At 41.7% G+C, this 12423-nt stretch overlaps 1 protein-coding gene across 4 annotated transcripts in view; it reads left to right on the top strand.

The window, feature by feature from the left end:
- Gpr155 (G protein-coupled receptor 155) overlaps window positions 1-12423 on the top strand; it is a 53873-nt gene that overhangs the window by 35147 nt on the left and 6303 nt on the right. For 3 of the 4 annotated variants that reach the window (XM_006234356.5, NM_001107811.1, XM_039105161.2), the window contains 5 exons: window positions 4276-4380; window positions 7219-7355; window positions 9058-9153; window positions 10658-10722; window positions 11756-11893. In XM_006234356.5, the coding sequence (XP_006234418.1) occupies window positions 4276-4380; window positions 7219-7355; window positions 9058-9153; window positions 10658-10722; window positions 11756-11893 (541 nt within the window). Of the gene's footprint in view, window positions 1-4275; window positions 4381-7218; window positions 7356-9057; window positions 9154-10657; window positions 10723-11755; window positions 11894-12271 lie in introns of all 4 variants that reach the window. The other variant, XM_006234357.5, reaches the window with a different exon arrangement.

Below are 12423 nucleotides of genomic sequence, written 5' to 3'. Positions count from 1 at the left end.
ATTGTCCATTTCCTGAAGATTTTCAAATTTTGTTGAATATAGGTTTTTATAGTAAGATCTGATGATTTTTTGAATTTCCTCCGAATCTGTAGTTATGTCTCCCTTTTCATTTCTGATTTTGTTAATTTGGACACACTCTCTGTGTCCTCTCGTTAGTCTGGCTAAGGGTTTATCTATCTTGTTGATTTTCTCAAAGAACCAACTTTTGGTTCTGTTGATTCTTTCTATGGTCCTTTTTGTTTCTACTTGGTTGATTTCAGCTCTGAGTTTGATTATTTCCTGCCTTCTACTCCTCCTGGGTGTATTTGCTTCTTTTTGTTCTAGAGCTTTTAGGTGTGCTGTCAAGCTGCTGACATATGCTCTTTCCTGTTTCTTTCTGCAGGCACTCAGCGCTATGAGTTTTCCTCTTAGCACAGCTTTCATTGTGTCCCATAAGTTTGAGTATGTTGTATCTTCATTTTCATTAAATTCTAAAAAGTTTTTAATTTCTTTCTTTATTTCTTCCTTGACCAGGTTATCATTGAGTAGAGCATTGTTCAATTTCCACGTATATGTGGGCATTCTTCCCTTATTGTTATTGAAGACCAGTTTTAGGCCGTGGTGGTCCGATAGCACGCATGGGATTATTTCTATCTTTCTGTACCTGTTGAGGCCCGTTTTTTGACCAATTATATGGTCAATTTTGGAGAAAGTACCATGAGGAGCTGAGAAGAAGGTATATCCTTTTGCTTTAGGATAGAATGTTCTATAAATATCCGTTAAGTCCATTTGGCTCATGACTTCTCTTAGTCTGTCTACATCACTGTTTAATTTCTGTTTCCATGATCTGTCCATTGATGAGAGTGGGGTGTTGAAATCTCCCACTATTATTGTGTGAGGTGCAATGTGTGTTTTGAGCTTTAGTAAGGTTTCTTTTACATATGTAGGTGCCCTTGTATTTGGGGCATAGATATTTAGGATTGAGAGTTCATCTTGGTTGATTTTTCCTTTGATGAATATGAAGTGTCCTTCCTTATCTTTTTTGATGACTTTTAGTTGGAAATTGATTTAATTTGATATTAGAATGGCTACTCCAGCTTGCTTCTTCTGACCATTTGCTTGGAAAGTTGTTTTCCAGCCTTTCACTCTGAGGTAGTGTCTGTCTTTGTCTCTGAGGTGTGTTTCCTGTAGGCAGCAGAATGCAGGGTCCTCGTTGCGTATCCAGTTTGTTAATCTATGTCTTTTTATTGGGGAGTTGAGGCCATTGATATTGAGAGATATTAAGGAATAGTGATTATTGCTTCCCGTTATATTCATATTTGATGTGAGGTTATGTTTGTGTGCTTTCATTCTCTTTGTTTTGTTGCCAAGACGATTAGTTTCTTGCTTCTTCTAGGGTATAGCTTGCCTCCTTATGTTGGGCTTTACCATTTATTATCCTTTGTAGTGCTGGATTTGTAGAAAGATATTGTGTAAATTTGGTTTTGTCATGGAATATCTTGGTTTCTCCATCAATGTTAATTGAGAGTTTTGCTGGATACAGTAATCTGGGCTGGCATTTGTGTTCTCTTAGGGTCTGTATAACATCAGTCCAGGATCTTCTGGCCTTCATAGTTTCTGGCGAGAAGTCTGGTGTGATTCTGATAGGTCTCCCTTTATATGTTACTTGACCTTTTTCCCTTACTGCTTTTAATATTCTTTCTTTATTTTGTGCGTTTGGTGTTTTGACAATTATGTGACGGGAGGTGTTTCTTTTCTGGTCCAATCTATTTGGAGTTCTGTAGGCTTCCTGTATGTCTATGGGTATCTCTTTTTTTAGGTTAGGGAAGTTTTCTTCTATGATTTTGTTGAAGATATTTACTGGTCCTTTGAGCTGGGAGTCTTCACTCTCTTCTATACCTATTATCCTTAGGTTTGATCTTCTCATTGAGTCCTGGATTTCCTGTATGTTTTGGACCAGTAGCTTTTTCCGCTTTACATTATCTTTGACAGTTGAGTCAATGATTTCTATGGAATCTTCTGCTCCTGAGATTCTCTCTTCCATCTCTTGTATTCTGTTGGTGAAGCTTGTATCTACAGCTCCTTGTCTCTTCTTTTGGTTTTCTATATCCAGGGTTGTTTCCATGTGTTCTTTCTTGATTGCTTCTATTTCCATTTTTAATTCCTTCAACTGTTTGATTGTGTTTTCCTGGAATTCTTTCAGGGATTTTTGCGATTCCTCTCTGTAGGCTTTTACTTGTTTATTAATGTTTTCCTGTGCTTCCCTAAGTGTGTTCAGGTCTTTCCTGAAGTCCTCCAGCATCATGATCAAATATGATTTTGAAACTAGATCTTGCTTTTCTGGTGTGTTTGGATATTCCATGTTTGTTTTGGTGGGAGAATTGGGCTCCGATGATGGCATGTAGTCTTGGTTTCTGTTGCTTGGGTTCCTGCGCTTGCCTCTCGCCATCAGATTATCTCTAGTGTTACTTTGTTCTGCTATTTCTGACAGTGGCTAGACTGTCCTATAAGCCTGTGTGTCAGGAGTGCTGTAGACCTGTTTTCCTCTCTTTCAGTCAGTTATGGGGACAGAGTGTTCTGCTTTCGGGCGTGTAGTTTTTCCTCTCTACAGGTCTTCAGCTGTTCCTGTGGGCCTGTGTCTTGAGTTCACCAGGCAGCTTTCTTGCAGCAGAAAATTTGGTCTTACCTGTGGTCCCGAGGCTCAGGTTTGCTCGTGGGGTGCTGTCCAGGGGCTCTCTGCAGCGGCAGCAACCAGGAAGACCTGTGCCGCCCCTTCCGGGAGCTTCAGTGCACCAGGGTTCCAGATGGTCTTTGGCTTTTTCCTCTGGCGTCCGAGATGTGTGTGCAGGGAGCAGTCTCTTCTGGTTTCCCAGGCCTGTCTGCCTCTCTGAAGGTTTAGCTCTCCCTCCCACGGGATTTGGGTGCAGAGAACTGTTTATCCGGTCTGTTTCCTTCAGGGTCCGGCGGTGTCTGTGGCAGGGGTCCTGCCGCTCCTGGGCCCTCCCCCACGGGAGCCCAGAGGCCTTATACAGTTTCCTCTTGGGCCAGGGATGTGGGCAGGGGTGAGCAGTGTTGGTGGTCTCTTCCGCTCTGCAGCCTCAGGAGTGCCCACCTGACCAGGCGGTTGGGTCTCTCTCTCACCGGGTCTGGGAGCAGAGAGCTGCTGTGTTTTCTTATTTTTATATCTTTCTTTGTACTTTTTCTATTTAAACCTTCATGTCTCTGAAGAGCTAGGCTAGATAATTTATTTTCTTTTCTGTTATTCTGTAGTTCTCTTTTTAACCTTGAGGTGACATTACTATCTTAATTAAAAAGACATTTGTAATGGCCTCCACAATATAACTTTTATACTTTGAAATCCTTTTGTTTTTAAGACTATCACAGAAGAACTTAAGTACATTATCAATGAGAGGTTAAGCCTAAGTATTACTCATTTTTCTAACATGTACATTTTAATAGTTTTATCACCAAAATTATTACTCTGTTAATATTGCAGTCTTTGCCAGGAAGCTCTATGGCTATATAAGTGTAAAAAAAAAATTAAAGGGCACTCTGTGCAGTTATCTGAGGAAATAAATATATAAAATAAATATATAAACAGATATATAAATGTAAGAAATAAGTAAATAAAGACAGGAAAACTGCAGCCATGTAGCACATGTCTCACAGGGACTCGTGTAGAACAGCCTGCCTGTGAGCCAGACACAGCTCCAGTCCTGTGTGCTTGAAAAAAAACCAGAGAGCTGTCAGGATCGCATCTGCCAGACTCATAAGATGTGGGCGCTTGAGGGAGATGAACCTAGAAGAGGGTTTCATCAACAGCCTCCAGATGTGCTTCCCGAGGACTATAAAGAATTGTCCAGAAAGAAGGGGATGCCCTTCATCCAACAGCAGGGGCAGGCAGACGGAGAGCCCAAGTCTCAGGTGGCTTTCATTGGCCACCATTGCCAACATTAGTTTGCCTTTTCCACAGTAATCAGCAGAGCCGTTGTGTTTATGAAAATGATGAGTGAGAGAGTGTCTTGTGTTTTAGGAATCGATTTTGAATCTCGGTTTCCAAAGTGTAGTGGAGAGGAAGCAGGGTTGATAAAAATCTCTCTCCCTGTCTCATACAGCAAGGAGGCAACATAAGGGAGCCTATCACTTGCCTGACACTGTTGAATTGCTCAGGGATGTGTGGCCATACAGAAAATGCTTCCTCAGAGACAGCAGGAGTGTCCTGGCCATCATTTGGCACCACTGAACTGTTTCTGTGGTGGGTGCTCTCTCCCTTCACATTCTATTTCATCTTTCTAGGTTGCTGTTCTTGCTCCTTGGGAAATGGTGAATTACGCTGTCCATCAATACAGCCAGGAACGAACTCAAGTGCTAGCAGGCCTAGGCCTTCTTCCTTTGAGAAAAGTAAGTGCTCTGGGCCTATGAGGATGCGCTTAAGGGTGGGAAAAAGGAACCTCTTTATATGTGAAAAGAACACTACCCGAGCTTTCTGCTGAAGCTGTACACTGTAACACATGGCTTGAGAATATGTTTCCAATGAGATGGGGGAAAGTTATAAAAAGATCATAATCCTAGAAACAGAACACTTACTTAAAAATAAAATTCTTAAACATAGTATTATAATAGACAGACACATACACACTTCCAAATAATTTAACTCACTTACCTGAGGCTATAACTCAGGGTTAAGTACTTGCCCAACAAGCATGAAACCCTAGGTTCAAGCCCCAGGAGCTTCAAAACAAAATCAAAGATAACTGACGTGATAGACCCAGGAAGTTTTCCCAAAATCTATTGAACTGCCCTAGCTTTATTCTCTAGGACCAGAACTAATTGATTAGATCAGACTTTCATAAAATTCAAGAGGTAATAATAGTACATTTGTTTCATGTCAAAATGGGACCTAATAGGGTATTTGGAGCTCATGTAGGTTTATCACAGGTAAAACTATTAATTTAATTTTTAAAATTATATATAAACTCCCCCACCCAAGTGTCCTCTCTCTATCCACTTCTGATGTCTGTTTTATTTTCCTCTCTGGGTGGGATTCAGGCGTCCTCCCTTCAGCCTCCTTGTTACTTAGATTCTTTGTGTCTGTGGACCATAGCATGGTTATCTTGTACTTTACGGCTAGTATCCATTTATAAGTGAGTATTTACCATGCATGTCTTCTTGGGTCTAAGTGACCTCACTCAGGATATTTTCTAGTTCCATCCATTTGCCTGCCAATTTCATGAAGTCATTGTTTTTAATAGCTGAGTCATATTCCATTGTGTAAATGTACCATATTTTCTTTATCCGCTCTTCAGCTGAGGGACATCTAGGTTGTTTCCAGTGTCTGGCTATTACAAATAAAACTGCTATGACTATAGTTAAGTGTCCCTGTGGTATGCTGAAATATTTGGGGGGGTATATGTCCAGGAGTGGTTATAGCTGGGTCCTGAGGTAGAATTATTCCCAATTTTTTTTGAGAAATTGCCAGATTGATTTCCAAAGTGGTTATACAAGTTTGCAATCCTACCAGCAATGGAGGAGTGTTCCCCTTGTTCCACATCCTTGCCAGCGTGTGTTGTCACTTGAGTTTTTGATCTTAGCCATTCTGATGGGTGTGTTGAAGATGGAATCTCGGAGTTGTTTTGATTTGTTGTTTCCCTGATGACTAAGGGTGTTGAACATATCTTTAAGTGTTTCTCAGCCACTATGGGTCCCTCTGTTGAGAATTCTCTGTTTAGCTCTGTACCTCAATTTTTAATTGGGTTATTTGTTTTGTTGGTGTCTAATTTCTTGAGTTCTTTATGTATTTTGGATATTAGCCCTCTTTTGGATGTAGAGTTAATAAAGATCTTTCCCCAATATGTAGGCTGCCATTTTGTCCTATTGATGGTTATCCTTTGCCTTACAGAAGTTTTTGGTTTCAGGAGGTCCCATTTATTAATCATTGGTCTTAGGGCCTGAGCTGTTGGTATTCTGTCCAGGAAGTTGTCTTGTGTACCAGTGTGTTCATGGCTATTCCCCACTTTGTCTTCTATTAGATTTAGTATATCCAGTTTTATGGGGATCAGATGTGAAGAGAGTGTAGAAGTTGTGGGGACTGGGAGCCGGAACAGAAATCGGTGTGTGGTGGAGGTGGATTTCTGGGACAAGCCAGGGAGACCTGGGATGGGAGAGGCTTCTTGGAGGCTGTGACTCTAGCTGAGACTCCTTGCAGCAAGGAATATGGAGCCTGAACTGGCCAACTCCTATAGCCAGGTGGAACTTGCAGTGGAGGGAGGGGCACACCAACTTACCCACAATGCTTTTGACCCAAAATTTGTCCTGCCTACAAGATGTGCAGGGTTAAAGATGGAGCAGAGATTGAGGGGACAGCAAACCAATGACTGCCCCAACTTGAGCCACGTCCCATGTGAGAGAGCCAACCCCTGACACTGTCAATGATGCTCTGCTGTGCTTGCAGACAGGAGCCTAGCATAGCTGTCTCCCGAGAGGCTTCATCTAGCGGCTGATAGAAACATGCAGAGTCAAACAGTCAAACATTAGATGGAGCCTGGGGAGTTTGTGAAAGAGTTGGGGGAAGGATTGGAGCCAGAGGTCAAGGACACCACAAGATCTACAGAGTCAACTAACCTGGGCCCATGAGTACTCACAGAGACCGAATCACCAACCAAAGACCATGTGGGTTGGACCTAGGTCCCCTACACATATGTAGCAGATATGCAGCTTGGTCTTCGTGTGGGTCCCCTAACAATTGGAGTGGGGACTGTCTCTGTCTGTGTTGCCTGAGCGTATATTCTCCTCCCCTAGCTGAGCTATCCTGTCTGGCCTCAGTAGGAGAGGATGTGACTAGTCCTGCTGTGACTTTCTCTGAGTATAAGGAAGGGGATGATGGGGAAGGAGACAGGAGGGCAGAACTGGGAGGATAGGTGTGAGCGGTGCTGCAAACGGGATATAAAGTAAATAAACAACATAAATAAAAAGATTATTTATATCCATTATATGTAAACTATATAAAGTGTTCTAAATTATCTATCACAATTAAATAACAAACTTTGTAGACAAAGACCTTTGCTAAATATGTAGAAGGAACTAGCATACTGCTTGTGCCTGAGACCCCAGCAATGCGTGAGGACATTTCCCAAGGTCACTGACGTCAGACTCTGATTCTTAGCTGACTGGGCTTCTGTGCTGCTTCTCCTGGGAAGTCCTTGGGTTTGAATCACTACAGCTGTGCTCGCTGTCTTGTAGCCGACCAGTGTGTGAGCCGCTGTGACTCCCAGAGCTGCATCCTCGCCCAGGAAGAAGAGCAGTACCTGCAGAGTGGAGACCCGCAGCTGACCCGTCACGTTCTGCTGTGCCTGCTGCTCATCATCGGCCTGTTTGCTGTGAGTGTCCCTTCCGCCCTCCCCGGGCCAGTCCTCTAAGGCACCTCACTGCTTGTTTGCAGAAGTGTGGGGGCTAGGCCAGCTGAAGTTTAGCATCTAGCTAGATGTTTGAGGCTCCTCCGTTGCCCAAGCGCTCCAACGGTCTGTTCCCCTCACGTCTATACTAGTGAACCTAGAATTTGTCAAAACAAAGTATTTCTGTGATATCTGCAGGACCTGTACTCCTAGCTGAATTATCTCCTGAAAGATATTTTTTTTAATGTTTTCTTTTTTCTTTTTTTCGGAGCTGGGGACCGAACCCAGGGCCTTGCGCTTGCTAGGCAAGCGCTCTTCCACTGAGCTAAATCCCCAACCCCGAAAGATATTTTTTAAGTAAACTTTTAAAAATAAATTTTGGGGGGGCTAGAGAGATGGCTCAGTATTTACAATTCAGTTCTATGGGATCTGATGCCCTCCTCTGGCCTCTGTGCACATCAGGCAACACATGGTAAACATATAGACACACAGGCAAACACTCGTACACATAAATCTTTAAAAAATATCTTAATTATGAAAATCTTCATGCTAATGATCATCTATTTTTTCATTATTATTATTATTATTATTATTATTATTATTATTATTATTGTTATTGAGATTGGACCCAGGGCGTCATGCATGTTAAGCAGAAGTTGGACTACTGACCTCTAACCTCAGCTCTGCCTGCTAATTATTTTTAGCGCACTCTGCATGCTATAACAGTATGTTCAGGCTTTCCGTGATGCTTTTTTTCACCTGTGTTAAACAAGGTCACGTGACTGAAGTCTCTGGAGCCATCGTTTTAACGTATTTCCCAATAACCACAGAAAAGCAACATCGTAATTTATTCAAGGACTTCGTCATGTTTAGCTGTTCATAATCTTCCAAAATGCTCTAATAAACACCTCCAGACATTGTCCTTTGATTGGTAGAGTCCCAAAATTGAGAGGCCTGCATCAGCCTCTGAACGCATTTCTACAACACAGGTGTATTCTACTGATTCCTTCCCAGAGCATTAATGCGTACTCAAAGTCCTCACGCCAGCTTTTCAGTTTTACAATTTACACGCACAGTACTTTACGTACTTTACTTTATTGTGTACATTTCTTTAATTGCAGAAGGGTTTTTATTTGTTCTCCTCATTTGTGAACGATCAGTCGTCATTCATAATTCCTTAAGGTGGCTCAAGTGTGACTTCTCTAGAACTGGGAGATAGGCCGGAAGCCTCTGTAGCCTTTACAGCTTTTACACTCGGACCCTCATTGCACAGCACGAGACTAGCCAGCTCCCCTTAACAGCCATCTCAGAACAAAAGTCACAAAATAAGAGGGGCTGCCAAGAGCTGCTGCTCAGTGATGTCATTGTTGTCACTGTGCCAGACTAATTTTAAAATCTGTCCCGCGTAGGCTGGTCGGCAGGCCTGACACATTATGTAAGCTTCTGTATTAGGGCGCATGTCTTCTTGCCTCAAATCTGATCAGAATAGACGCCGTTTGAATGGCATCTGTCAAGAAGGGAGGCTGAAACCTCTTGTCTGAAAGACAAAGCTTCTACATTCTCTTGATGTTTTCCCCCTTCAGTCTTTCCCCCTAATTATTAGCTAGCTAAGCGATACTGTGCGCTGGATGGAGGGAGACGATTCCCGGACTTAATTCTCAAGTGTTCTTCTTTCTCCCCTTTACAGAATCTCTCTAGCTGTCTCTGGTGGCTCTTTAACCACGAGACAGGACGGCTCTACGTTGAATTACAGTTTTTCTGTGCTGTGTTTAACTTCGGCCAGGTATTTATTTACGGAGAAATGAGAGGGCTCTGGTTTCTTGGGTGAGTTGATTGGGGGGTTGAGGTGGGGGTGCAGATGTTGTTTTCTTTTAAATCAGAAGGGTTTCGTTTGTCAGCTGCTGACTGACGCACATGACAGCTGACAGCTGCCGCCTGTCTCCCGTAGAGATGAATTATTATATTGGTTAAAGTCATCAGGATGTTCACTGAGTGTTTCAACCAGAAATACCCAATACTTTGTTTTGCTTTGGTGTTGAGATGAAGAATGATAATTTAAGAAGGAACAAGATGTCCTCAAATTCTTCCTAAACTTCTTATGATCGTGATAACTCACTTTGGAAAATAACTGGTGTTTTGAGCCTTTAGTCTAGCCGCTTACACTACTGAACACTGAATGGTTTTTTTTTCTTTTTTTTTTTTGAATGACAGGAACTTAAATCAGTATTTTAAAAAATCATGTGAGGCGTAAATAAATTTTAGCAGAGAAGGAAGTAGCTCTCCTTTGAGAATCTACCAGGCACAACCATTATTAAGGATTTTACATTCATTATCCCATGTAAACTCCAATACCTACAAAATAGGTACGACCATTTCCCCTGGCAAGTTACTATTAAAATTGATATTTAATGCCTAGCATTCAGAAGGCTCTAGGTTAATCCTGTGCTCTGGGACAAAAAGGAGCTATTTAAAGGAAAATAACATTTTAATATTGGGAAATATTTTATGTGCAAGGTTTAAATTTATCTTTTCATTGGCCTGCTTTTCTCACCCCCTTTTTTAAGGTGCCGGGGATTGAATTTTCACATGGGGTTTTATACATACTAGGCAAGTGCTCTACACTGAACTATATATCCCCAACCCAAACCTACGTACTGTTTGATTAGAGGACATTCATTCATAAACTGAATATTAACTTGAAGAATACCGTGTTGGAAATCACTGCCTATTAAATTTGAAATATTTTGTCATATTTGCTATAGTTAAAACTTGTCAGTCTACGCTCCCACATGCCTTTGCCTTCCACGGACCACTCAATGTGTTTCCTGTTTGTTTTGGTGTTGTTATCGGAAGAAAACTAACAAAGTATAAAGAAACATTGTGTAATCAGTTTGTTATAGACATACCATTAGATATTACAGTCCTTGCTAATTATATTTATGAAGTTTCAAGAGAGAGAAATAGTGAGTACTTAGGCACAGCGAGGGGGTTTTCTTTTCAGAAAGAGGAAACAGAAGCGTGTAGGCTTTAAGCGATTCCGTTTTCCTCAGTGAGCTGTCACGCAGATGCAGTTCCAGCACTGGCTTTCCTCACTATCCTAATGTCTAGGAAGAGACAGCAAGCAGGGTGGCGTGTGTGCCCGCAGACACGGGGCCTACGTCTGCTCTGGATGCTAAATTTCAGATGTTCGGATCACTATCACTGCTTCCTCACTCACTGAACGTCTTCCTACCTGCCTTCAGGTTTTACCCTTGATTTCTGACAGAATAACTGTTTTCTCCCTCTAGGGATTTATTTCCTTCGGAATTTTTGGGTTGGACAAACATCTAATCATCCTACCTTTCAAAAGAAGGTAAATTCGGTTTCAAAATAAGCCTGTGTACCTAAAGGTGATAATAAGGTCATTCTATTAAAATATCGATACCTTTGTACATTTATATCTGCTGGGAGACCACGAAATACCACACAAAGGTTACCTCTGAAATCATGTATTTGTTGCAAATAATTGCAGAGAAAATATCGGAAGGAGTATTATAAACCCAACAGTGTAATTTGCATTTTAACAAGAGTTGACGGGCACAGACTCCTATCTGTGCTATTAACTATGTACAGTGAAATGAAACTTGCAGATGGAAGTCGTCGGTGGTGTGTCCCCCAGTAAAGTCTGCACCTTTTGACAAGAGGCTTTCTCTTCCTGTCAGACAGCATTTATAGAAATTTTAAGGATTCTCTCGACTTTGGAGAGTCTGTTGGCTTCCTGTTGGTTTTTAATTAAAATCAGTGTTCTTTACGAAAATTAACAACGTAAAAGTTTCAACATAGGGGTGGGAAGAGAGGCAGGGAGACTGCTTTTCATTTGCTCTCGAGGCAAAATGCACAGACATTAGAAGTGCTAATGGGATCCTTCCCCTTCTTCTTGTGGTCCTCACCGCCATCATTAGTCTCCTTAATGTGCCTTTGCTAAGGGTCACAACTGTTTCCAAAAGGAAAGTCTAACAGGAAAGGCCTTCAGCTTAGTCACCAGCTGGTCAGGTCGATTGTCAACCGTTGTATTGGCTGGACGGACAGAACGGCAGGTCTTAGCATTTGTTTCTGTGGTACTAATATTGGAAATGGTGAAATAAAATCCCTAATTTACCTTGGTTGGTTTAGTTTTGGCTTTAGTTTCTGAGGCAGTCAGAGACATCCTGCCTAATCTCTAAGTTATGTCTATGCTTAGAACCCGTAAAGGCTCTGCCGGTTCAGAGAGCAATGAAATCCGGGTGTTGATGGCAGAGCTCTGGTGACAGGTTTGGGATCAGCCACCTGCTGAGGCAGATAGGATCTTCACACACACACTTGTTCTCTTTCCTTAAAAAACGGCCCGCTTCAAATTTGGTTTTCAGGCTTGAATTCCTGTGGAACAATAAAGAAACAGCAGAAGACAGAGAATCCCCGGTTTCCGAGGAAATAAAAATGACCTGTCAACAGTTTGTACATTATCACCGTGACCTGTGCATCCGAAACATCGTCAGAGAAAGAAGGTAGAGCAATACAGGGTTCAGAGACATAGAGTCCAGATTACTAACATTAGGTTTTAATGAGCTAATAGTTGACGCTTGCACTTCCTGTCAGGCAGCTTCTGATCTCTGTACAAAACGTGAGCTGCAGAAGTGTGGGAGGATATTATTAGCATTCCCTACATGTTGGCCCTTAGTGCCTCTCACACAGCACTGACACACACCAGCTTGGAGAAGATTTCACAGTCTCATCCTCTAGTGCTCTGCTGTTTCTTATTACTAATGACGCTGTCAAGAGAATGAAATGGAATTTCTGTCTCTTAATTAATTTTATGATTTTTATTTCACCTCAAGTCCTAGTCATTATTTTTTGACATTATATTTATTCTTCTAATCCCCAAGGTACAGAATATGCTGCAGCAGGAAATGACGAACTGTGAATAATCAAATATTATGGTGTCGATGGTTTTAGATGTTATGAGAGAGGAAATAAAACTGAGAAAATATGAAGAACCTGACACCTTTATGTGTACTTATAAAAGCTTGGAGATTAG

This window comes from Rattus norvegicus, chromosome 3 (genome assembly GCF_036323735.1).
Source record: "Rattus norvegicus strain BN/NHsdMcwi chromosome 3, GRCr8, whole genome shotgun sequence".
In the NCBI taxonomy this organism is placed as follows: domain Eukaryota; kingdom Metazoa; phylum Chordata; class Mammalia; order Rodentia; family Muridae; genus Rattus; species Rattus norvegicus.
Note: the sequence above shows the minus strand (reverse complement) of the source record. Positions and strands in the feature narration are given on the sequence as shown.